Here is a 27,969-nt window from a genome sequence, read left to right as displayed (position 1 = left end):
GGAAATGTGGTGTTGGAGACGTCTCCTCAGAATTCCGTGGACCGCGCACCGTACCAACATTTCGATCCTGTAAGAGCTCAAAATCAAGGAGAGACTATCGTCAACATTCCAATTACGAATCCTCAAGTTCTTCGGGCACATCACTCGTAATGAGGACTCCATTGAGCGGTTGGTGGTGCAAGGGAAAGTCGAGGGCAAAAGATCTCGCGGACGATCTCCAACACGATGGACCGACCTCATAAAATCTGTGACTCACTCCAACATAAAAGTTTGCTCTCACTCTGTGAAACATCGTGCCACATGGCGTCGCATCGCGAGAGCATCGGTATCGCAGGATCCGACTGATGCATGACCGCGACCACTCTGTCAAGAGTGTACGAATAGGAAGAATAACATGAAGATAAAGTTTATAAGATTTTCTTTGAACTTAAGTGCGAATGCACTAAGACATAGTGGATTGATAATATTCTTTGGTATGGTAATGTTATAACTCAATGCGATTTACGGAGCTTAGACATAATTTTTGCCTGCCTATAGTATGTGGTAACGTCGAGGGGTTACACTGGCCTTGTCGAACGTGTAGGTAAGCTCACGCAGTTCAGCCTGGGAGACTGCGAACAACTGCCCTAACCTGAGCAGTGTGTAGCGATAGCCATCATACAACACAAGATATTTGACAGATGCCTGAATCTCGCTTACGACATTTTCAAGATAAGCTTACTATAAGCTCTACTGGTGGTAGGACCTCTTGTGAGTCCGCGCGGGTGGGTACCACCACCCTGCCTATTTCTGCCGTGAAGCAGTAATGCGTTTCGGTTTGAAGGGTGGGGCAGCCGTTGTAACTATACTTGAGACCTTAGAACTTTTATCTCAAGGTCGGTGGCGCATTTACGTTGTGGATGTCTATGGGCTCCAGTAACCACTTAACACCAGGTGGGCTGTGAGCTCGTCCAACCATCTAAGCAATAAAAAAAAAAAAAACTTGCATATATACAAGCTCCGAACAACAACATACGTCGTTCTGATATCGAGTCGAGGGAACGCGCTCTCGCCCCTGTCACATAACAGCCGGAGTTCCGCAAGGCTCCGCCCTCTCCCCGTTACTGTTCAGTTTGTATATCAACGATATACCCCTGTCTCCGGAGACACCCATCTGGCGCCCTTCGCCGATGACACGGCTATCTACTACTCGTCCTTATTATATCGGCGACTCCAGACCGTGCCTGTTCAAGGTCGCAGGAATCCGCGAAATCAGGCACTGGTTGTACTCAAGCACTTTTTATACTATGAATGACGGTGAACCCTAAGCGTCGGTCAGTGTGCTTAGCTGCATTTGTAAGTAATGAAAAATAATCGAACAGCGCAGACTGATCGTTGTGTTGGACCTTGAGAGAGACCTCTCTTTCGTTTTTATAATGATAGATTGAAATTGTTCTCAGAAATGATATAAAAAGAACGCGTTCGCGTTAAAATTGGTAATAGATTTTTTTTTTAAGTATGCATACATTTTCGGATTGATAACATTTTGTAACAAGTATAATGAATAAAATTTACAACGTACCAACTTCAATTAAGAATTTCAAAAAGTGTTTGTATTGAACGAACAAAGTGGAATATTACCTTTTCACGCCTCATAATTTAATGTTCAATACAAAAAATATTCGCAGCTGAAAAATGTTATCGAGTGGGGAATGGGTATTTGGTTTAAGCGACATTTCACTTAATACGCGATATTTATGTTTGTAATTAAAGGTGCGTTTTATTTGGTATTAGCATCGAAAGTACGATGTTTTTAGTTGAACTTCAGTTTTTTTTTTGGTCAGGAGGAAACACTTAAAGGGCCAGGGCTTGGGCGAGATCCGCCTCCTTGGCCCCCGCTCGACGGCGGCGGGATTGTGCGTCTCTCACGCGCCCCGCCGCCTCCTTCTTCGAGATGATGCACTCCCAGAAGTCGAACATCGCCTTCCACGACTCGTCGTCGTCGAGGGTCGATGCCACAACACTCGGCAACGACAAGTCGTTTCCTATTTTTGCGACGAGGACACGGCGCCACCCCTCCCATGCGGGGCAGGCGGCGAGCGTATGCTCTGCCGTGTCCAAGTCGCAACCACAATGTGGCACTCTGCCGTCGGCTCGGTTGTGATCCGGTGCAGGAACTTGCCGAAACAACCATGCCCAGTGAGCACCTGCGTGAGCCGGAAAGTGAGACGTCCTCTGTCACGATTCACCCAGTCCACAAGGACCGGGCGAATCGCCTCAACGGTCCTACGACCAGCCGAAAGATCAGCCAGGTGTTTGGACCATGACTCCAGCATGGACCGCCGAGATTAGGCCCTCCGCGCTCTGACCACACTGGGGCTGGGACGCGCCACGCCCCGGGCACGAAGGACAGCCCACCACTGACAGTCAGCAGCGAGCGCCTCCGCTTCCAGAACCCAAGGCGACGTCCCAGCCAGGAACTTTAGTTAAGCTTATTAGGAAAATCATAAACATTTTATATATAATTGTTTCTGTTGTGGCAACAAGTCCTTGTAGTTGTACAAAATATCTGATCGTACTTAGCATGTGTGTTGTATTGTGTACCAAGAGAAATAAAAAGCCTTCTTTCTAAATCAAATTTTATCGAAGCTAACCAACCACACAAGATGCAGTCCACTGTCCGAAACAACTCCATTGAAATAGCTGAAAATGTTTCTTTGTTACGATATTTTTTCCAAATTTTAAAGTTTAAATGGCTGTAAGGCTTCAAAAATGACACTTAAACCAAATAGCCTTTTACCCCATCGATATGTTAATTTTTTGTTTCAATTTCCGCATTAAAAATGAACCAATTGCAGAGGCAATTGTTTGTTTTTTCGCCTTTTTTATTATTGTTGTTCGGCAGCTCTGCCGTTAAAAACATCCACCGAAAATACGATTTCGGTTAGATCTTTGACCTTCTGATAAACTTTAGATTATCGCGATATTTGAGAGAATTAATTTCACAACATTTTATCACTAACTCATATATTATTACATCAACATTTAACCAATCTTTATATCGGGAGGTCGCAATCGCATTCGACATTCGCTTTAGGTCGGCAATTAAGATAACAGTATAGTAATTAATTGTGAAAAATACTATACAAATCAAAACTGTGTGCTTTTACGACCGACTTCATGAGAACGAATAGTGTACAGTTATGGAGGATAGAAGTAAGGAGGAATCTCAGTGTATTAAAAAGTGTCCGCCGAAACGGATCCTACGAAGGTGGCGCCATAGTAGCAAGTGGAAAGATTAAAAAATAGCGCCATAAACTATTAGAGTAAGATACTAAATTAAGAAGGAAAGAAACACTTCCCAAGTAAATGGTTAATATTATAATACATATTATTAACATTTAAAATTACAAATTTACAATTAATTAAGTACAATCTACAACAAATTTACAATTAATACACAGATATCTGCAGCTGAAAAATAATGATATTCATTAGGGGGCGTCCATTAATTACGTGAGGTGTTGAGGGGGGTTGAGGAAGTCAGGAGGGGGAAAGCTAAATCTTTCCAAATCTCACTTAAATGGAAGGGGGAGTCTTAGCTAATATCACGTAAAAAATCTTTCAGAAAACCGTGTAAAATTGCGTGAAAATTTATATCTAGAATAATAATGGCCAAATCTGACATAATAGTGCTTGTCGTATTCGTCCGAACCCCACAGATCAGCAAAGTATCGCTCGATCGTCTAAGCACTATCGACCAGCTGTATCGACATGTGTTCGACAAACGTCGTTATTTAATTTTATGATTGTGATTTTATATTACAGTAATATTCACAAATACTAATCTTTTCTAGTCTTCAATAAAAGTAATAGAACAAGTTATGTTTTTTTTTCTCAATAATCCAACATGCCTACAGGCAAAACATAAATTTTGAAGAAGAAGAATTTTTGAAAAGAATGAATATGGAGAAAGCAGGTGCGGAGGGAGAGAATTGAGGAAAATCTTACGAAAATTCATCGAGAGGGGGGGGGAAAATTCATCGAAAAATTTACAAAAATGCCTCACGTGATTAATGTACGTGCCCCCTTATTTGTGATATATTGAATTTTGTGGCGTCCGTTTCAAATCTAAGTTGTTTTGTATTACGGGAACTGATGGCAATTTGCTACTCCGAGGTGTTCGTGTGGTGTACTAAGTTTTAGAGAGCACTAATCCGTAGTAGCAGGAGAGCCTGTATGAGCTACGACCTTTGAACCCTAAGTCATGGTGACCTTTATGTTAGTATTTATACGGTGAAATTGTGATTTTTTTTTTCAGAGAAGGCCTTCCCTCGTTCAAGCTACCGCCGTTCAGCACGGAATACGGCGGCAAAAATGTCACCTTCATAGAAATGTGCTCCGATCTCGGTTCTTCCATAGTTTTAGTTCCTATCATAGCGGTATTGGGCAATGTGGCTATTGCTAAAGCTTTTGGTGAGTCAACAACTATATTAAGTTATTTTTTATATCGATAACAAGCTAATTTATGTCGCATCTAATGCAAAGTTAAAGAAACTTAATAAAAATTGATAGTTAGTACCGCTGCTAATTCTCGTATCATCGAACTACAGTGAGTCGCAGGTCCTTGTGCCTTTGTTAATTATAGGTAAAACGTGGATGAAGCTTCCGCTATTGCACGTATTTCCATGAAGTAATTTACATTGAAATTAGCGTAAAATACATATCGACGCTTGAAAGGCAAACGTGACTAAGCGACAATAACTGCTTTGTACATAAATGATAGGCAATAACCATATTCGATGCGCAAAAAATATATATTTCTAGGTATATTAAAATCATTTCAATCCTACAGCTACTAGCTAGATTCTACTGTAGTAGCTGTAGCTAGATTCGTTAAAATAAATTTAGTTTTTGGTTTTTCAACTTTAAATTAGTCTACTGTAAAGTTCACGCATTGTCGCTTAGTCACGTTTGACTTTCAAGCGTCGATTTTATTTAAGAAATCGTATATTTAAGAAATCGTACATTCGAGAACTTTTGTTTTAGAAAAAAATAATCTCAGAGGATAAGAGCAGATCCGAGACAAGCACTTCGAGTCACATTGAATACATTCCCAATGATCGAAGCCTATAGTAGTCCGTATCATTAATGTATTTTCCTATCGAATTCTTCATATTAGTTAAGCAAATACCATACATCGTGTTCGTGATCTGAACGATAACAAGCTTCTAAAGCTAGTTTGGTGTTCGGGATTGGTAGTGATTATTTTTTTCTGACATCACACTCACGTGAAGTACTCGTTGGCGATTATTCACAGTTGACAGACTGTTAACAATGTATCAACATTGGATATGCCTACCAACTAAACATACAAGTAGGCAGACTGTCCCTGAAGCCGTAACCGGAACGAAATAATTGTCGATTTAATTAATATCACATTGACACGCAATGTAACGCAAAATAGGTGGCAGTCGCCAGTATTCCCCCCAGATCGGTAATTTTACACTTCAGTTTTTTTTTAATTGCAATTACGTAGTATGTAATTAGTAAACTAATGCTTTTCGAATTTTTTTGAGAGGTATCATTCTAGAAATCGCCGGTCTACTTTTTCGGTAATATTTACAATACCCCTTTTATGTAACTATCATTTGATTGGTGAGCGCACTGAGTTTCTTGCCGGATCTGCTCAGTGGGTCGCGTTTCCGATCCGGTGCTAGATTTTGGGAAGCACTGCTCTTGCTAGGGTTAGTGTTAGCAACGTCGAGATCAGCCATCAGGCTTAGGTAGGAAAAAAGAAATTGACGGATGCGAAAACATTAATTGGATTTCTTGGATGTATCGCGATGTGTCAAGTGATTCTTCTGAATTATACGTGCAACAATAGTTGCTTTTTATGCTTTTAGTATCAAGATACAAAATCGCTGGACTAAATACATATGGTTGAACTCTATGGTTGAATTATCATTATTTAATTTTATCCCAAAAACAATTTCATATTAGTCATCTAAATTTTTTCATTTTTACTTCCCATTTCAAATATTGTTATTCAAGATTCCGCTCAAAGGACTAGAATCCAGGTCACTATGTAACTATGTAATATGTTCCAGCAAGCGGAGACTCGATAGACGCGACCCAAGAACTGATAACCATATCGTTTGCGAATATTTTTGGTTCGTTTGTTGGCGCAATGCCGATAACGGGTTCGTTTTCGAGAAGTGCTGTGAACCACGCCAGCGGTGTAGCAACACAGTTCGGGAGTATATACACAGGTTCGTCTAAACTTGGTCACCCTCATAACACCGTCAATAATAATAAATGTCATCAATGTCACACGTTCGGATGTTTAATGCCAACTCAAACTACACAAGTGTTTTTTGAATTATTATTTTTTGCTTGGATGGGTGGACGAACTCACAGCTCACCTGGTGTTAAGTGGTTACTGGAGCCCATAGACATCTACAACGTAATTGCGCCACCCACCTTGTGATGTTAGTTCTAAGGTCTCCGTATAGTTAGTACGGCTGTCCCACCCTTCAAGCCGAAACGCATTGCTGCTTCACGGCAGAAACAGGCAGGGTGGTGGTACCTACCCGCGCCTAGATACAATACAACTAAGATTTCAACCTCATCTCGTGATGTTCATTCCGCTTACCACTTAACGTCAGGTAGACACGCAGACCGTTCACATATTTATGCGAATAAAATACTATACTATAACGTTCATTTCCTTTTTAATATAATAGATTCGTATAAAATATAATAACACATTTAAATAATAATACAATTTCGTGAACGAATTGTTTGTAATGTCTGGTTTATACCATTCTTCAATTTCAATAGTCATGCTTCGTCAAATTATTTGCTTTTAAAGTAAAAGCAAGTGTTTATTTTTTTCATTTTATGTATTTTAAATACTTCCTGCTTTACTTTTGACAATTGACTTCCACGGTGAAGGAATAACATCGTGTAATAAAAATCAAACCCGCAAAATTATAATTTGCGTAATTACTGGTGGTAGGACCATTTGTGAGTACGCACGGGTAGGTATCACCGCCCCACCTATTTCTGCCGTTAAGCAGTAATGCGTTTCGGTTTGAAGGGTGGGGCAGCGTTGTAACTATACTGAGACCTTAGAACTTATATCTCAAGGTGTGTGGCGCATTTACGTTGTAGATGTGTAAGGGTTCCAGTAACCACTTAACACTAGGTGGGCTGTGAGCTCGTCAAAACATCTAGGCAATAAAATTTTTTTTTATTATGCTCCAATTATTTGTAAATCTTGTTTTAATAACGAGACTCGGCTCATGTCCATTATGATAAACTTCGTTATCTTGCGCTGATGAAAACTGTCCCTAAATGCCAACAAATGTATCAAATTCCATATCTATCGGATAAAGCATTCCCGAACTCATAAATTACGAACAACCATTATCAAATATCAGATACGGTAAGCTTACACGCGTAATTAAAAAAAAAAAACTTTATTTTCCAATTTTAAAATTTATCTAGAACTTGAAATGGATATGTTATTTTCTTTCTTTATAAAAAAAGAAAGCATTTAAGCACCTTTATAAGCTAAAGACACACAGCACTATTTTAAAGATATTTAAATTAATAATTTAACTTAGACTACATTTATTTATATTTATTTTTTATTAACAAAAAGTCAAATCAAAATAATTTAACATAACTCAACCCACACAGTAGAACAGATCTTCCAACGCGCTTGAAGGAGGCACAGTCCCCAAGATACTGGCTACGTTGCCTCGTTGGACAGCCAGACTCACTCTCTGTGCAAAGTACCAGCCAGCCTTAGCATCATGTGTAACCTCCTTCAAGCGTTTGGAGATTTCTGTTAAAAATTTCTTTGCTTCAGGGCCCCAAGGGCCCATCGTCTCAACCGCGAAAGGCAAAAAAGAATAAGAAGACCTCAAACCCGAATACTTCCGCTTTTTTGTAATTTCTGCTGAAGCTGCAACTGAACCGGGGCGGGACGAAGTACCATCTAACTACTTAGACTACATTAAATATAAAAAAATATCATTTCACGAAACCTGATTTATTTTTAAATTCATTCGCAACTGGAAACTACAGACGCCAATAGAAATAATTATTTGGAAGAGGAATTAGTGGAGAGATTAAAATAGAAAATAAGGTGTAAAGTATTTTTTTTTATTGCTTAGATCGGTCGACGAGCCCATAGCCCATCTGGTGTTAAGTGGTTGCCGGAGACCATAGAATTTTTTTCTTTGGTACACTTTTTCCTTATTAGGAAAGGCAAGGGGATCTAAGCCCATATGGCCTTGTCTGTTCTAGCCCATAGACATCTACAACGTAAATGCCGCCACCCACCTTGAGATATGAGTTCTAAGTTAAGTATAGTTACGAGGGGTGCACATTACAGTACACGGAGTATATATCGGAGCATAACCTAAGTAAAGTATTCGTAATTATTTAGATTAGAGACATGCCACGTTCGATATTTGTTGAGATTAGGGGAACCTTCATAACCATTAGAATTAGTTCATGGCATTGTAAATTAAAACATCTATATCATATACATATTTTTCCTGTCAATCATTATACAAAATACAAATGTCAACGAATGACTTCCGCTGTGAAGGAATAATAAATATGGTGCAATAAAAAAACCACAACAATTATATTTTGCCTAATTACTGGTGGTTTTTATCCCTCCGAATAGTGAGGGAGAACGAGTTCTCCTAGCCCACCTGGCGCTAGGTTACAGGAATCCATCATCACACCATAATGCTGCGCCATTCTTGAGACATGAGTTCGAAGTCTTATTTATACAGTTTGACGGCCATCCTACCCTCAATTTTAGTAGATTAAAATAAAAGAATTAAAATATGTTTAAGAAAAGTTATGGAGCTCCTTTTTTAATTCTCAGGTGCTTTGGTACTTCTCGCCTTAAGTCTGCTCACTCCATACTTCTACTACATACCAAAGGCGGCACTCGCGGCGGTCATCATTTGCGCTGTGATATTTATGATAGAATACGAGGTAAATATAAATTCCTAAAAAAAAATATTTTTGAAAAGTGCACTAGTTTTTCTGCTGTATATAAATCTTCTTCTCTTATCAGTCTTTGTCACTTTGTTCTTATAGCAAACTAGATCACGACTAGCTTCCTTGTGTTCATGTTCATTTTACACGCTTATTGTACACAGAAAATTTCATGTTTATAAGCACTTCAATGGGAATCTAGCTACTAAACGTACTTTTCTTGTGTCCTACCCCCATTAGACAGCATCTGAGCCGCAACTCTCGCCTGATTAATTAACAACGTCAATACCCTAACATATTTCATTTAGGGTACATTCAACAATTTCTCTCTTTGTTCTTCTTATTAAAGCGCCGGAATATCTAGTAGACTCTGGGAAAGACCAATCCGAAGATACTGACAATGAATCTATTTCTAAGAGACCTAAAAGACTAAAACATACATTATCAAACAAAAGAGGCAAAGTTAGGAAATCCAGGCGCTTAGTAACAGAAATCGACATAATTACTTGAGTGCGCCGCGTAGGTCACCGGTGACCTACATGGCAGTGAATGTGTTAAACCAAAATAGCATGTTGCTTAAACCACAATAGCATGCTGCTAAACCAAAATAGCATGTTGCTAAACCAAAATAGCATGGTGCTTAAACTAAAATAGCATTTCACCTCCCTATATTGCTCCATGAACAGGTAGTGAAACCGATGTGGCGTTCTCGTCGGGCCGATTTAGTGCCTGCGTTCGCGACGTTCGCCCTGTGTCTGGCCATCGGGGTGGAGCTCGGGATATTGGCGGGCGTGGCCGTGAACGTGCTGCTGCTTCTGTACCCGAGCGCGAGGCCACAGCTGGACTCTGAAGTCATAACGGTAACAGGATATTTTTTTACTGCCCTAGTAAGCAGATGCTAGGAATTCCCTGGACAGCACATCGCACCAACGTGTCGATCCTCCAAGAACTCCTGATAAAGACGAGGCTTTCTACCATCTGCCTACATAGAGTTCTGGATTACTTTGGCCACATTGCAAGTAAGGATCACGACAGCTTGGAGAAGGTAATGGTGACTGGCAAGGTGAACGGAAGAAGACCACGAGGTACAGGCCCGATACGTTAGACTGACCAGATCCGCACTACACTCGACACCACAGCTCACGATGCTCTATACTCGGCGGCAGATAGAGGCAAATGGCGTGGAATGGTCCGTAATAAACTCTTGTTGCGAGGAGGAGGTCACGACCCTCAGTATTGAGGAAACCGAAGTAAGAAGAAGTAGGCAGATGAGCGTACGGCCAACCTGATGATAAGTGGTTACCCATGGACTTCAGCAATGCCAAGGGCAAAGCCAAGCCGCTACCTACCGTTAAGTACTCTCCACTAGGCTAGTTCGAAGAAGGACATGTCATAGCGCTCGGAAAACATCGTGGAGGGGAGCTCATTCCAAAGCCGAATCGATTCGTCGATAGTGCAACTTCAAAGTCGGATACCCGTGTTTTTATCATCGCACTGCCCGCCTGCGAAGCAATAAAACTACCCAAAACCACTGCATGCATCTACAATACTTTCATAGATATTTTTTATAGCGATTACCATCCGACTGTCCAATGAACTTCCCTCCAATGTTTCCAGAGCGCTACGACATATCTTTCGTCCTATAAGGCTGCATCAAGGCATATAAAGAAAGATATACATAACATCGTAGTATTATTTATTAGCCAACAAATTTAACTATCTCAATTTTTCAATAATAGCAATATCAAAACTTTAAACATAGAAAGGTTATTTGTAATTTATATCGAAATATATATATATATTTATAATAATTATTATTTTTGAATTATTGTAGAATGGATCGGGCTTTTCGTATTTAATGGTGACCGTTGGGAATAGTCTATATTTCCCCGGAGTTGAATACATCAGGCAGTACGTTGAGAGGGTCGCTAAGAAGCAGGGCGGGTGCAGTATGCCCGTCGTTATAGACTGCAGATATGTTCTCGGTAAGTAAACCAAACTGATGGTAGGAACTCTTGTGAGTCCGCGCGGGTAGGTACCACCACCCCGCCTATTTCTGCCGTGCAGCAGTAATGCGTTTCGGTTTGAAGGGCGGGGCAGCCGTTGTAACTATACTGAGGCCTTAGAACTTATATCTCGAGGTGGGCGGCGCATTTACGTTGTAGATGTCTATGGGCTCCAGTAACCACTTAACACCAGGTGCCTATCTAAGCAAAAAAAAAATGTAAGTTGTTTTTCTTGATGCTGTTTCAGGAGCGGATTTCACGGCAGCTAAAGGAATGTGTTCATTGTCAAACTCTCTGTCGTCGCGCGGTCAGCCTTTGATCCTGCTTTCCCCGCGAGCCAGCGTCGCGTCGGTGTTCAGGAACGCGGGCTCCAGTGTGGTCGTCGTGCTCACTAATTCTGAACTCGACACGACGCTACAAAGTAAGCGGACATTTTGAATCTATCATAAAACCCGTCGCAATGTCCTAATGTGCAACACGACCGGGGTCGCATAATGCCAAGCCACTGCTTATCGTTAAAAATATTTCTAGTTTTTTCCCTACCTAAGTTGACCGGAGTGATATGGGAGTGCTCATAATGAGTGCCCCCATGGGACTGAGCTGTCCGCACTCATCGTTCCCCCCACATTGTTGGGATTTCCCCCTATGGGGATCCATTTCACCCCCGTGGGTGGACCACTCCCCCGTCTGGGGAGTGTCTGTTAAGTCGGTCCCTCCCCGCTTCAGTCTTCCCCTTCTGGGGAGCCCGGAGCGGGTGAGCGCCTAAATTAGTGCCGCGGCTCCCCCTCTGTTTTGTAGAGGTGGGGCCGGTAGCGGGACCCTCGTATGCTGACTGTTGTCCTCGCTTTGTAAATAGTAGTGTAGTGTAGTTTTAGTAAGTTGTAGATAGTTTGTAGTTAGTTCTAAGGAAAAAAAGAATCCGCAAGCAGAGGACAACACGACGCCGAAGGGTCCTGCCGCCGGAAGTCATTCCCGGAATTAACCAAGCCCATCGTATTATGTATAAGTATATATTTTTTGTCGATGTAATTGTGACGAGCACGCTGCGAACAGTCCCCCCTTCATCTCATCCTGCATCCACCTCACCCCTGTCCTGTGCGGCAGGGAGCTTCTGCCCGGGCAGTGGGGTTTGTCTCGAGGCCCGTTCCGTGCCCCCGTAAGGGAGTACGATGGCCCCTCTTGGTTTGTTTCCTACCTAAGCTGATAGCCTTCAGAGGCTATTTCAGCATATCCTTAACTAGTAGGTGAGCTCACGGGGCTCAAACCGGACGATGTTGCTAACACGAACCCTAGCAAGAGCAGTGCTTCGCAGAATCTACCACCGAATCGGAAACGCATCCCACTGAGAAGATCCGGCTAGAAACTCAGTGGGCTGTGTCTGTGGGTGAGTTTACTCGTCGAGCCCTTCGTCACAAGCGACGGGTTCGACGAGAACGATGACCAGTGCTTGAGGTTCCTAAAAGCACCGTTAGTGGATCGGGAATGTTTCTCACCTCACACCCTCAACAACGACTTTGGCCGTGAAACAATTTAATCACATTCAAAGTCATAAGAAATTGTAACCACTACTGGCGGTTTAATGTACTTGTAGGCAAACAGAAATATAAGCGGATAATAAATTTAATTTCGACTAATTAAACCAATTAAAAGTTATCCCACACTCACATACTTACATATGCATCCTTAATGGCTAGAATCTTTCTTTATCCTCTGAGCTAACCTGCGCTTGTCATAGAGCACAATTCACAAATTTGTTTTTTTTTTCAGACATTACCGGCCAGGTACCTTTACTAGTGATAAATGGGCAGGAGAAACGCCAAACACCCCCGCCCAACTACGAGTCGTTAAGAGTCGACGATGACGTCACAGAGATAGTCATAACCGACGAAAAAAATACGACCCCTCTTCTAAACAGAAACGGAAACAAACCGCGCAGCAACGAGGTCAATAACACATGACGTCATAGTACTAAATATCACCAGTAGACTTAGTCAGTACAATGTAAAGTTGCATGTAATTAATTAATTATAACAGTTTAGTTTTTTTCTATTACGTTACGTAAACGCTGCGTTACCAGTATATAGTAATATTAAAATTGAGGTGCTATTTTTGTATTAATATAAAAAAATACTTAATTATTTTAATGTTTTACACAATTAGGCAAATTTCTCATTTCTCACATACATCAAACGGCTCTCTAAAAATTTTTTTTTGTTGTTTATTTCCTCAACCAGATACTGTTAATCGTAAAGGATATCTCGAATTATTTATCGCATTTATATTCTTAAAGTATTATATTTGAAGCGAATTAATAAGTAAGTATGCACGTGTATGTTACGTCATCGAATCATTGGTGAGCGTTCTTTTAATCCAACTAAAGGCAGCCAAGCATACCGCCCACCTAATAGTAGTGGTAGGACTTCAGTGTGCTCTGTGCGAGTTTTTTAACGTTCTCGATAGCGTAAAAGTTAACTCAAATTTGTATGCAGTTGGAACGTTTGCCGCTAGGGGCGCTGTTCCTAGTTACTAATGGTCCCACAGTAGTCGAAATACGACTATAATTAATTGAAATTATAAGTTTGAACATTATTAAGGTTCTATTATAATTCTATAATCACAGATTTCGCCAAGACTATACTATAGACAAATAATATTAAAGATAAACAATATTAACCTATTCTCAATTTGACCACAGACTATTTGCAATAATAACAAAAGTTTGACAATAAACAAAGAGTATATCTATGTGTGTGCGTACATGGTAGTATTTGTAATGTTTTTTTTATTGATTTAATGTATTATTAAAGCATAGTTTTTTTTTAAATATATTAGAATTCTTCACTCCTTCTCTATACACTCTGTAAGTGTGGAAAATTTCATACTCCTCCGTCCGCGCAATTTTCGTAAAAAGGGGTACAAAGTTTTTGTTTCACGTATTAATATATAGATTAGTTATTTTGAGTTAACTGTTACGCTATTGAGAAGCTAAAAAACTCACAATAAGTACACTGGACGTCAGCAAATCCGGGGAATACAACCAGGATGTATTCCTCCTACCTTTGAAGTTTTCTCGATCGTCGTTTGAAAAAGACATATCACGTACGATGAGGAAATTATTTAATAATAAACCTCAGGTACAATAGAAATGCTTCCTAATTAATTAGATGTGATTTTGTACGTTTTGTAAGAAGTAAATCATTTTGTAAAGTGGCAACATTCGTTGGATAATCATACAGCCATCAATATTTAAAAAATAGCCATTATCAGAAATAATAGTAGAAATAAAAGAGGTACTTACCAACTTAAATTACTTCTTTTTATTTATTTCAGTAACACGTAAGCGTGCAAATGTATAATTTACATATGCATATAAATATTATTGCGTTCCACAATTAACTTATATAATATTATAACAATTTCGAATATGTAAAAAGTTCCTGAATAAATACATACCATAGTGTAATAAGTGAATAATATTTTATAAATGTTTTATAAAATACGTATAATTAAGTACCTAAATGAATCGTAAATAAAAAATCATGACATACAAAATTCACGATTTTATACCAAGTTTTTCGTAAATAATTGTTATGTGCCAAAGAAAATAATACTATTATATACATTTTTTTTTAATTCTTTTATTCGCAAAAAGATAGTTTATTAATAAAATACTGTAACAAAATGTAATTTTGTTCGTATTTAATAGAAGATAGAATCTTCTAGAGTTTTCGAAATAATTAAATACCGAATCGGTTTGATTTTCAATATTAATTTATTGTGTGCTCGTTTTGTGCTTTGAAACTTTAATCAAGTACATTCCTTAAATAAAAAATATTCAAAAACTTTATTTGTATATTATTTATTGATTACAGAGATTATTCTTAGAAATTTTTCATTTTACACACTCTATTAATTTTAATTGCATGTGTCATAGTGAGATGATTAAATTCAAATTTCATCTATTTTTAATAAAACTTAACAATATAAGACCAAAGAGCTGGTCTAATGGTGAACCTAGAAGCTGTGAATGGAACTCATGATATGCCACTCGTCAACTCATCTAGTTTGGTCTCATTAGATTTGTCTCAACGTTTTTACCTGTAAATTTTGTGTGAGAACATAAATCGCGTAATAAATACTGAATCCCGTACTTTCAAAGCTAAAATTTAAAATGTCGATTTATCTTAAACAATGAATAACTATTGACTCGAATGAATACTTTTAATCGGAGTATTAAATTTCCCCATATTTGATACCAGCATTTATATAGTTTATACTTAACTCAATCTTCAATACTTAAAGCAATCAATAAGTTTATACTTATTGATTGCTTATGATAAACTGATAAATTGACGTCATTTTGTACTAGACAAATCGACAATGATTTTAAATTAAGGGTCTAAGAGAAGTCAAAACAGTAGCAACGTCTTTAACTAGTAAATATTTTTTTCAATTGTATCTTCATATTTCCCAAGCCCGCAATGAGAGAGAGAGTATTGGTATTTTGGTTTATGTTCCACAATTTGTTTATATCTACAACTTAGTTGATACAAGTTTTAAATAATATTTAGTGGGTAGTTTAACCGAACCAGCATGAGTCGGCAGTGCTGTTGTTGATAAACTAATTTGTACGCTTTTTTGCTTCTTGCGTTTGCTTAATATTGACAGAATTGAAAATCATCCTTTTTCTTCGTTAAATAAATATAATTATTCACATAACTTAGCACCATTCGTTACAAAGTAATAAATGCATTTTTCTGACTACAGTACACAGTGAGTATCATAAATTTAAAATACTAAATTATTTTTGCTTAATTAATACACAAACAAATTCATAAATCAGTCAAATAGTATTCTTCTGTAATTGTACCATCACCTCTTATTCTTCTAAACACCCCAATAGTTGCAGTAGTACACCATAGCAAGAAAATCAACAAACCGAAAATCAGTAATATTGTCTATAAATCAGTAATTTTCATTATTGTAGTAAACAATGCAAAATGTTGATTTCACTAAAGCTAAGGAATACTACCGTGTTATGCCAATTATGAAATAGTAAATGCAAGTTTTTTAATAATTATAAATTAAATTCTAAATCGATAACTCTTTTCATTCATTCATTTTAGATAGAAAAATATTTTAAATTCAGAAAAAATGTGTGTGAAAATTTACTGTTTTACTACAGTATGTTGGTTGAACATAGGTCTAGATGCGGACAACAACTTTTCAGAGACGACGTGAGCTATTCTTGAGCTTCGTTGCCATACTAACTCACGAGTGCGCTCGTGATTACTGACGACTCGTACCTATGAAAAAATATGCCAATATAATCTATGAAATAGATTGTATTCATCAAAGATAGGGGTGTACGAAAGAAAAAGAAACCAAAAAGTTTGATTACTTTGACGACTGTACATAAACCAATCATAAACATTTTCACTTTGGAATCAGTTTTTTATGCCTTTATAGGCAGACGAGCGTACGGCCCACCTGATGGTAAGTGGTTGCCGTTGCCCATTGACTTCAGCAATGCCAGGAACAGAGCCAAGCCGCTGCCTACTGCTTAATACTCTCCACAAGCCTCGTTTGAAGAAGGACAGAAATAATTATCTAATTTCTTTTAAAGGTAATTTGAATGGAGAGCAGTTTATAGTTGGATTCAAGATGTTCAAATTGTAATTGAATTCATTACCTGTTTCGGCTGTAGAACCTTGATCGAATGCAGTGTGGCGACACCCTGGCTACTAACTCTGAAACTCAATTTCCCGATCATCTCCTCCGTGGTGGCGGTGGCAGATTTCAACTCTTTCTTAGCTCCACGTCCGACCTATGAATAAATAATTTCGCGATAAATTAATTATTTTTCACATAGAAAGCTTCAAGGAATCTACAACTGTATATCAGATTCGAAATATTTCTAGGAAACGCATATTGAAATATTTCCGAAGCTCACCTCTTTCTCGACTCTTAAAACAAGAGGTCCAACTGCGAAATTACTTTTAACAGTCGTGTGATCTGCCTCTATTTTGACAGAAACGTCTCCCTTTCTCCTCAAAGAAGATAATCCGTATAGAGTCCCTTTGGCTCTCGGTCTGCTTTTTTCACTTGTCTTTGTCTTGTTCTTTGTTGTGACTGGTTTCTTTGTTGTTGTCTTTGTTGGGGGCTTGGGTTTTGGTTTAGTGGCTTTCGTTGGCGGTTTAGCTTTAATAGTTGTCGGCTTAGCCTTTGTGTCTTTAATAGCTCTAGATTCAGATGTAGCATTGGTAATTTCCTCAATGACATTTTCGATAGGCTTAACATCGCTATTTTCTACAATTTCTTCTTTTCTAGTTTCAGGGATTTCAGTTGACTTAACTTTATTTTTCTTAGTCGAATTTCGTCGAGATGTGTTCTTTTTGTTTGTTTTCCTGAAAATAAACGTATTTCCTTTTGAAAATTGGCGTTGCAGAAAAAGTATTGATTAATCAATTAAGTGGGTGGAAATAGCCAAATTGCCCAAACGTAGAACGTTTTAGGATATTTAAAGTGAATGTAATAAATCGACATAATATTATCTCATTCAGTAGATCATTCGAATTACAAAAGGTTTCAAAATCAGAGAAAGTGAAAGTATTGCAAAATTCCTGTCTAAAGATGACAATCTCTTACTACTAATTGACTGACTAACAAAACGTACCTTTTATTTGATTTTGGTTTGTTCTTTTTGGGTTTATTACTTTTTTTACTTGCGTCTATCGGCTGTAGCTTTACGTTCACTGGGTCGTAGGACTTCCTTAAAATGTCGTTCATCTTCTGCAGGATATTATCTACGAATCTGTTATATCTTTTGAAAATATCGTTGTGCGCCGCAGCCTCAGGAGCAGGCTTCTTGTTCGGTTCATCACTCAAGGCGCCTATTAGAATGCAACATTACTTTTTTAACAGGTTTTTTTTTCTAATTCTATGAATGCTTGTAAATAGCACTAACTCTGCGATTAAACATAGATATGAGATTAAGTGGTTTTCTGTTGTGAAGTGGTAGTCTATTGTAAACTCTTGAAAGGTTTAAAGTTAAGCTTACTAGCACTGCAACGAACATATGATTACAGTCACTCGTCATTACGAGTAATAAGATAATATTGCATCCTGCTTTGATATAAAATAATTTATTTTCTCGGGAGAAAGAACGGCTTTTGGATCTATAATCGAACAGTCGATTTTTAGATAATTCGGTACGTAAAATCACGAATGAGCAGATACTTTCGTATTTATTAAGATATACCTGGAGCTGCCTGGGTAATGTAAATAATTTACTGTGATGAAAAGTATCCTGTGTGAGTGTATGCAAACAAACCCAGATTATAAATTATTTTTGTTCGTAATTTCATCCAAATCCGTTATGCAAGTTTTGCGTGAATAATCGTGAAACATCAAAGGTGCTTGCTTTACATTATTTAAATGTTATTATTAAAATAATATTTTACATATATTATTAATAAATATACTTTCGGCTTTCACTTGTGACCAACATCACACTTCTAAATAATGATTACAAAATCAGAGAAACTTCATTTGTAAACAATTTCTCTTTTGACCGGCGCGATATGGCTTTTCTCATTTAAATATTCAAAACTATCAGATGCACATTGTCATTCCGACGTGGCTACCTAACGATGTGTAAGTTACACCTTATAATTATTCATCGGAACAGCCACATAGCCCCATTCGAGACACGTTGAGCACCGGCACGCGAACTAACCGTAACGTTCTCGAAGAGCCGTTTGAATTCTAATCATTGATTACAATTAATACGTCCACTGAACGGTGAATTTTCTATTTTCCACACGTAAAAGAAATTGCGTGCCGCGCCACGCACATTCAAAGAAATCTAGTTACAACACACTTTGATACTTCACTGAACCTAATTCAAAGCTCTATACCAAGTTTGTTTTTTTGGATTCAGAGTGTTTAGATATTTTTGTAATATTCACGTAAAGCTTATAAAATCATGTTAATAAATCCGTTTTCTAAACCATACGAACATATAAACATCCGTGATCGGAGCCCGTCGGCGAGATAGCGGCAGTGGCGTCAATAACCGATCTCAAACAAGTTCGATTTGGGTCGAATGTGCCTTCTCGCGACACTCCCCACGTTTCACGACGGTAAACATTTAAAAAATTTCTCTTTTCACATCTCGTTGTCTAGTTTCACCGAGCCGGACGTTCGTAATGCAAATTTCGTGAATTACGTCATAATCGAGTGAGAGTAAACATTTAACTCGATTTACTTTCTATCTGAATTGAAATTCGAATTTACTTCCTACCAAGGTCGTTCCTAAGATTGAACAAGCAAGGTCATAGAAAGAAAGTGTCAAGGTTTTAGAAGAAATCGGGCGAGTTCATCGAACTCGTTGGGAAAGTAAGCGGACGGACGACCTCATAACATACATGGGGCCTGAACTAGTTCCTTCGGGGCAACCTGCTGTGTGCTACCTTACATATACCGGGCACCGACTTAGCTCTAGATTTCTAATTTATTACCACGGGAGTTTTCAAACGTTATTAGTATTATAATTCACGCAAAACTTTATCGTGTGGCATTAGGCGTTAACATTTGAAATTATTTAGGGAATGAACAAAATATAGGAAAGGATGATTTATGCGTTAAACTACATAGATAAATCGGTCAAAAAGCTAGTTAATACCATATAAATATAATTCGTTATATATTTATTGTTATATGTACAAAAAATGAATAAATAAATAATGTTATGTTATGCATTTGACAACCTTTATAGGATACTTTTATATGAACGGGAAGGAAAGAGAATATAAATACTATAGCTGACTAGTATAACACATTTATTATAACAATCAAAATTAAATTAATTACTAGATAATGTCACTCGATTAACTTTTAACCGAAATCTAACACTGAAACAGCCAACTAGTATTCTGACCGATTTTTATGTAATTCAAATTCGACGAAAATTTATGATATATTTCAGTCGAGATTTGATGTATTCAACGCACGAATGCTCGAAAAGGTACGAGAATAAATTTCATACAACAAATTAGAACAACAGATTTATTTCAAATAAATTGCCACGTGACCAGTGTGACACGATCTAGACATTAATTTATCTCGCTCGGTTCCATGCTAAAAATCACTTTCATACATCAAACACGCACACTTAATAAGTTAAATAAATATTAAAATAAATAAATAGTCAATAAATAGCTAAGCTAAAGGAGGGGACCGTGGAGGTCTCTCAGGTGGATGAATGGACGAGGACTCCGCCGTCGCCTAATCACTATCTGAACTTTTTGTGTTCGGCTGCTGCCGCCGCGGCCATTGTTGCTTTGGTTTTCTTTATTTTAGCCGCATAACTGGCTTTTTTCCCTGATTTTTTGGCATACACGGCAATGTTCGCCTTCAACTTTTTGGACTCACGTGAGTGCTTAGCCGAGACATTTCTGCCGAAAGCGTCAGTGACATCGTCTTCTTCGTCGTCATCTTCTTCCTCGTCTTCCTCATCATCATCTTCTGGTTCGAGAGCGTCGTCGATGTCATCTTCGTCGTCGTCGTCGTCTTCGGCTTCGGTGGCAGCGGCAGCTTCTGAACTAGCTGCAACGGCTTCTGTCTCAGCACTAATGGGATCCTTTTGCACCTCGTTTTCTTCGCCTTCAGCGACGGTTTCGGTTTCTGATGCTTCGACGTCTTCAGCAGCAGCGGCAGCTTCTTCAGCAACAGCAGCTACGGGTGCTGCTGCTGCAGTATCCACTGGGGCTGCTACAGGCTGTACAGCTGCTACAGCTGGTTCGTCATCATCATCTTCGTCTCCTGAAAATGATATGTAATATCAATTCGTAAACAGTTACTAAAACAAACAATTTGCCATTAAGTTCTTATAATCAGAGCCATAAAATCGGTCGTTCAAGCCATTTTTACGAACTTTTATGATGAACTTGTTTATTTGTCAACATAAAATAGACTTCTTTTTTACAGTTCTGAATTCGAGAAATTCGAAACTCATACTATCCATTCGCACTTACCCCCTAAAATTTCATCGAAAATCCTTTCCAGGTAGTCATCGTCTTCATCATCATCAGCTTCTTCTTCGTCGTCTTCATCATCGTCTTCATCGTCGTCATCTACTGCATTGAACAAAAACTGCTTTAGCATTCACCATTTTCAAGATGCAATACTAAACTAAATAAAGTCTGTGTCTACCGTTAGGATTCTGTGTTTATTTAGGCACGTCTCAAAACTACGGCAATGATAATAACGTATTGGCACCACTGATTAGCGGGTAGCAGAAATGAACTGTTAAAGAAACAGTTAATCAGTTTGAACGCGCCGTTGGTTCCCGATGCGTGACTTCCTGATCACTTAGGCTTTCTGAGAAAGCAAGGTTTGCATCAATTTCTTTGATTAAGTCTTCTACGAGAATTAATTAGCTAATGAGAGCGCTTGTCACGGTTATCGACTGGCATTCCGTGTTTGAGCGAACGTGTCCTGATTCTAAGGAATTTTTATCGACGACTTGTAATACTATTATTGATTGTTTCTCTAATTCTATACTGTGCTAAAGCACCACGACGCGGTTTATTCAGTTTCTATTTTTTATTTCATACAATACTTTGTTAAATTAGGTATTTATCTGAGTGTAGATATCAAAATTATAAAACGCGATTACTGAGTATTCATAAGGGTTAAACATTTTTCGAAATAGCTTGAATTACAATTTCAATTAAAATTATTTATTACATAAATATCGATAACAGTAAGCCTTTAAAATAATTTTGAGTTTTTTGGACATAGCCGTGAGATCTTACAAAAAATATTTCAATAGATATTTTTCACATATACTAGGCAAACCAACACAACACTAAATAGCTAATTCGAAGTGTACTAAATACGCCCCTATTTTGAAACTACTCGCGCGCCACCGTTTATACGTTAGTGATGCCAGAGATATTTCCTGAAGTTCTACAAGCAAGTTCAAAATTTTACTAATAGAAACATCGAAACAAATAAACCTACAAATCTCCCTTGGTTATTTTCCGAGAATGATGTTTTTAAAATAAGTATGAAATAAAAAACTTATGAAAAAAAAATTAAGCACAGTTGGAAGTCTGACCTGGCAAATCAAGACCAACATCATCATCATCGTCATCGTCATCATCGTCGTCGTCGTCGTCGTCATCAGCGGACGCGGCTGGCGCTACAGCGGCTGGAGCGACGGCCTGCCTCCCCACTTCCTTATCCTCTTCAGGCCGCGAGATAGGATTCCCGTAGGCTGACAAAACGAGACAGCATAACGCCGCCAAATAGAACAACGACCTCATCTCGTATCTGAAACAAATGCACACCTTTAATAACGCCACCGGGATGTCTAGTGTCGCTCGACGCGCACACGACACCGTTGCTAAACACAACACACTTCACAAGCACATGCACTGTGTCCATGACACTTCACCTTTTGATTGTCACTTGTTGAGTTCGTGGGCTCTTAGCGGAAGAGGTTCCGCTCGCGTCTTTGTTTGCCGGTGGTCGGGACGTTATGGCCCAGCCTGACGAGCGGAAACGGTATAGCGGCGGCGTCTTCACCGCGCACTCTTTTATAGAGTTACGTCACACACGCTGGAAAGGAAAGTAGTGATGGTAGTCACCGACTCAACGCCACCAAAGAGTATAAACGAAGGCAGAAGCGACTTCACAATATTCAAACCCGAATTTTAATGTGCGCGAGTCCATGTCCGGGATTGCAAAACTGTATTTCTTTATTAATTTTGACAATCAATTTATGTACACACTCCATGTGAGCCCATTTTAGCAAACTATTTGAAACTATTATCCAAAGTTTCTGCCACTGTGGCGAGACACGCCATTTAAGAAGAATCCTGTAGGTATATAGTAAACAAAAAGTGTACCTAACCGTTCAACAGAAAACATGAGTCTGCGATTGCGGCCTTCCTAAGCTAATACGTTTACTTAATTATCTAGGCTTAACTCCTCTGTTCCTACTGCTACTCTCCATCCACTGGTGCTAGGGTGAACCTAGACGAATTAGTACCGACTTGTTTATTTCTGGCGAAGCAACAATCATGCTGAAGTCTTAGGGGCGGGATGGCCTTATTATCTCTGATTGAATTAAGACTGTTCTAAGATAATCGTTAAACATCAGCATATCTACAAGCTAGTTTTCTCATTCTTTAAAAGACAAACAGTAAAAATCTAGAAACAAGTATACGTATTTTTTTTTTGTTAAACCCTAATTAAAGAAATCAATGTTAACACTAAAATTCCATAGTTAGAGAACTACATATCTGCAACTTTTAAAAAAATTGTTAATGTACAAAATTAATTTGATCATGCCTTATCTATTTGCCAACTCTGTACAAACCCTGTAGTACGAACTGAAAAATACAAACATAATGTGGATTTCCTTTTTTTTTCATATCTGAGTAATGAGTAAATTAGTGAATAGATCGATTTGAACTTAGAGCTATTTGAAACCATTGTATATTTATAATAATTAAATAGTGCACTTGGAGACAACATAAATCGTTAGAAACTATAAGCGAAAAATACTTTCTGGCAGCAAATGGACTCCAACAAATTTTCTTTTCATCGTATGGACATAGAAACGTGAAATTAAAGTCTCGGTTGTAACCAACCCTGCGGAATTATTAGGCAGCGGCCTGACTCTGCCCCTGGCATTACTAAAGTCCTTGGGTGAGGTGGGTCGTATGCTCGTCTGCCTACAAGGGCAGAAAAAAAAACAAAAAAGAATTCTTCAGTATTCGGGAATTGTTGACATATTAACCACGTACTCTGTAAAGCAATCGAAACCTCGAAATAAGTGACAATAAAAAACCACAAAATTAAACCGTAAAAGTAGTTTTAGTTTTATTTACGACTCGTGAAAAATAAAGAAAATACTACATTGACTAGCACGGCCTGGAAATAGTAAACAATATCGGGCGATTAGAATGTTTAAAAACTAAACGAAATGATTTATTTGTCCATGACCACGAGAATCATAATACATATTATTATATTCTCGAAAATTCGAGATTCAACCGTTCGAATAGTTTTAATTGTCTTCTTATATCTGTAATAAGTTAATAACGGTTGATCTTTGACGAAAGAGGGGTTGCACAGACTCGTCCGATTAATTTATTCAACTTATTTACCGAGTCGACGTGTCTCGATAGAGAAAAGTGTGGTCAACGCTAGTGTGGTGCCGGAATCATAAACATTTCAGTACATTAGTATGAGTGGACCGGACCCATACTTTCACTTAAGGTTATGTATGTAAACGCGCCTTAAGTATTACGGTGGAAATGACGTAAATACTAAAACGTGAGCGATTCTTAAAGCTCTCAAATAGAAATGTATCTTATACGTAGTTAACTAAACGAGTGTTCCTAGCTTTTAGGTGTGTGGCGCATTTTACGATGTCTATGGGCTCCAGTAACCACTTAGCAGCAGGTGGGCTGTGAGCTCATCCACACATATAAGCAACAAATAAAAAAAAAGCTTTTTAAATGTGTACATGATTTTTAATTCCTACCGCGCATTCTTATTCTAAGCATTTCTATTGAATTATATTAATGCCTACAAGTTTTTTTTTAAATGTAAATTGAATAATAATTATTTTATTAACTTATTACTGAAAACGGACAAACAAACTTATCAAATGAACTATTGAAATAATTAGATAATGAAATTTGGCTAATTGGCAAATAACCTGTAAAGTTTCACACCATGAAATTAATTCCACTGCTTGCATGTAAAGATTGTGCTGAAGTTTCAATTATATTGTAATAAGATTAATAATGAGTGACTCCTTTGCGGCAGAATGGGCAAGGGCACCCGAGCTTACGATATACGACTGTCAGTGTCAAAGTCGAGCAAAGGAAATAAGGTGAGTATATTAATAAAATCGACAAATCTGAAAGTTTACTAGCAGCAGCACGTAGAAGCTCCCATATCAGATCTTATTGGCTGGCTTTTAAAATTAGCTAACAACAAATTAATTTGTTTTTGTAATAATTTTAATAAAATGAAAATCTTAAAAGTAAAGTCGTCGCGACAGCAGAACAATGTGTGCTGTTGGCTTAACAAATTATTTACAAACTAAAAATCTTTGAATAAAAATCTGAATATTTGGACAGTAAAAAAAGATTTTCAACAAATGTATGCATTTTGGGTTACATTTCAAATTTCGAATTTTAGGCTATTCAAATAAGGTTAGAAATCTTAAAAATAATATTAGCATAATTAAACCATAAAAACGATTTTCGTTAACATTAAATATTAAAATAATTTATAAATAAACGTTCGACCATGAAATTCCGTACCGAAAGAATCTCATATGAAGTTGAAGTTATGAAAAAAATGCTCATTGTACTATATGTGCTTTAACAACAAACAAAAATGTTTAATTAAAACTAAATTTTCTTTTTTATTGCTTAGATGGGTGGACGAACTCACAGCCCACCTGGTGTTAAGTGGTTACTGGAGCCCATAGACATCTACAACGTAAATGCGTCACCCACCTTGAGATATAGTTACATTCTCAGTATAGTTACAACGGCTGCCCTGCCTTTCAAACCGAAACGCATTACTGCTTCACGGCAGAAATAAGTAGGTGGTACCTACCCGCGCGGACTCACAAGAGGTTTTTCCACCAATAATTACGCAAATTATAATTTGAAGGTTTGAAGGGTAGGGCAGCCCTTGTAACAACTATACTTGAGACCTTAGAACTTATATCATAAGGTGGGTTACGCATTTACGTTGTAGATGTCTATGGGTTTCAGTGACCACTAAACACCAGGTTGGCTGTGAGCTCTTACACCCATCTAAACAATAAAAAAATAAAAAATTTGAGAAGGGTTGGATGATGATCATGAAACTTCATTCTCATCAGGTCTGACGTTATACGGCTGATTTGGATCAAAAGCAACATTGTCTTCAATCATACGGGTAATTTTATACACAAAGAAATGCTAATTACCTCAATCTTTTTACAAAAACAATTAAGAATTCTGGTGCAACTTGATATCGCGACATAGCTTCCAAACGTAGAAAGGTCTAAACCTGTTTTGGTTTTGTAGGCGTCCACAAATATTTGTATGCGACTTGTGAATGAACCCCGAGGACTTTCTCTCCGTTCAACTGATTCTCTAACTGGTGTCGGTACACCATAGCATAGACGGTTTGTATACGTTTTGTTGTATGCCGATGTAGGAGGATTGGGCATTTTCAAAGCTATCTTACTTCAAATATAGTAAAAACTAGTTGCAAAACTCCGATTGTGACCGAAAGAAACAATACGCATTAGTGCGAGTATACGTAGTGTGAAAGGTTTTTTTTTAATGATTGAAAGATTACTGGTGGCCCGGTGGCCTTTCCAGCTTCACCAGGACAGGAGGGCGAGGAAATGCTCAGCCAGGAGGGGTGGGATTTGCTAACAACTGCCCGAGCGCCTCCGAAGGAGACCTAACAACTCAAGAGCAATTGCTTCGCGAATGAATCTAGTGTGAAATGTGTTTATGTCATTTAGTTGGCTCGCTGAAAAATGTCAACAGCCGAGTGGAAGCTGACCGTTAGTTATTCGCAAAAATGAATCCAGATTTGTTTCAGTGGTATTCGAAGTCCATGGATCATTTTTATTGCTTAGGTGGGTGGACGAGCTCACAGCCCACCTGGTGTTAAGTGGTTACTGGAGCTCATAGACATCTACAACGTAAATGCGCCACCCACCTTCAGATATAAGTTCTAAGGTCTCAAGTATAATTTTATTATGTATATGCGTTTTTTATCCATTTTAACCGTTTCTAACCTTAAAGGAAGGTTTATGATGTAATGCAGAGTATTATTAACACATTATAAGTGACACGCGAATAGATTTCATGGAACGATTACAAATTCATAAACTTGACGTTTGAGACAGCGAATCGTATTAGGGTTTTATCAGAAAAATATAACATGTAGTTACGGTAGGCAGTAGGCTCTCTCTGCCCCTGGCTGTGTTCACGTCCATGGGCGATGGTAACCACTCACCATCAGGTGGGCCGTATGCTAGTTTACCAACAAGAGCAATAAAAAAAGTTACTCATTTACAAAAAAACCACCTCATAAACATTAACATCATAAATCGAATACGCAGTATCTCAGTATATCTTAATATTATGTATAGGTATATTGAAGCTTTACATTATAACAAGTGTTCTAATAAACGGTGCCATTGGTAACTCGAGTGCTTGTAATCAACGGTAGATAGTGACATAAAATATTAAGGACAAGATATATAAATGAAAATAGTATGTAACGTCTATTTAATGTCAATGACATACATTTTTATTCTCAAAAGTTCAGACAATTTATTAAAAACCGAAAATTTTACTAAGCCTGCAACATAACCACCCATAAAAAGCGCTACTACAAGCTTGCACTCACAAACTGCGGCTCTGCTTGCACTAAGGTCAACGTATTCGCAAACAGACTGACACCGTTAGATCAATCGTGTTAAACTAGTATTTGCTTCCTTCAAAACTGTAATTGGATGTCGGCGTCCGTCATTAGGCCAAATTAACGTTACCCGTGTCCTATTTAAGTGGCTGATTTGTCGCCAAAGATCAAGTCGTGTCGGCTTCTAATCAAATATTCCGTTCAATACTGGAAACTGCTGTAGTAACATTTTTACCGCATTTTACATATTGCTGTTATACGTACTTTGTCGGTTTTGCAAGAATATGAGAACTAAAATGATCCTAAATTATCCATACAATATATTATATTCTTGCAGAGCTATTTGCGATTAAAACAATTATTTATTATAATGACACTGTAACAAACAACCTATTTTAAGAATTTCATAACAAATTATTTTCTTCGGATTTCTTTGTGTCGTAGACAAAATCAAAGTTATTTTTACTTCGCGCTTTTCATTCGC

At 38.0% G+C, this 27,969-nt stretch overlaps 2 protein-coding genes across 6 annotated transcripts in view; one reads left to right on the top strand and one right to left on the bottom strand.

The window, feature by feature from the left end:
• LOC101738233 (sodium-independent sulfate anion transporter) overlaps positions 1–14,860 on the top strand; it is a 40,873-nt gene extending 26,013 nt beyond the window's left edge. For all 3 annotated transcript variants that reach the window (XM_004932418.5, XM_062673370.1, XM_021352122.3), the window contains exons 7-13: positions 4,301–4,455; positions 6,090–6,251; positions 8,894–9,006; positions 9,696–9,869; positions 10,844–10,994; positions 11,263–11,436; positions 12,783–14,860. In XM_004932418.5, coding sequence (XP_004932475.1) covers positions 4,301–4,455; positions 6,090–6,251; positions 8,894–9,006; positions 9,696–9,869; positions 10,844–10,994; positions 11,263–11,436; positions 12,783–12,973 — 1,120 coding nt within the window. In that variant the 3' untranslated portion in view covers positions 12,974–14,860. The remainder of the gene's footprint in view (positions 1–4,300; positions 4,456–6,089; positions 6,252–8,893; positions 9,007–9,695; positions 9,870–10,843; positions 10,995–11,262; positions 11,437–12,782) is intronic.
• The window catches only part of LOC101743051 (zinc finger protein hangover), a 69,590-nt gene continuing 56,474 nt past the window's right edge, over positions 14,854–27,969 (bottom strand). Inside the window, exons 2-9 of one of the 3 annotated variants that reach the window (XM_004932541.4) lie at positions 22,480–22,643; positions 22,141–22,355; positions 21,053–21,154; positions 20,451–20,840; positions 17,692–17,908; positions 16,969–17,422; positions 16,708–16,842; positions 14,854–16,321 (exon numbers count right to left, since the gene is read on the bottom strand). In XM_004932541.4, coding sequence (XP_004932598.1) covers positions 16,184–16,321; positions 16,708–16,842; positions 16,969–17,422; positions 17,692–17,908; positions 20,451–20,840; positions 21,053–21,154; positions 22,141–22,348 — 1,644 coding nt within the window. In that variant the 5' untranslated portion in view covers positions 22,349–22,355; positions 22,480–22,643 and the 3' untranslated portion in view covers positions 14,854–16,183. The remainder of the gene's footprint in view (positions 16,322–16,707; positions 16,843–16,968; positions 17,423–17,691; positions 17,909–20,450; positions 20,841–21,052; positions 21,155–22,140; positions 22,356–22,479; positions 22,644–27,969) is intronic. The other 2 variants (XM_012695812.4, XM_062673371.1) reach the window with 2 other exon arrangements.

Source organism: Bombyx mori, chromosome 17, assembly GCF_030269925.1.
Source record: "Bombyx mori chromosome 17, ASM3026992v2".
Lineage (NCBI taxonomy): Eukaryota > Metazoa > Arthropoda > Insecta > Lepidoptera > Bombycidae > Bombyx > Bombyx mori.
The sequence above is the reverse complement of the archived record's forward strand: the minus strand, read 5'-3'. Positions and strand labels throughout refer to the sequence as shown.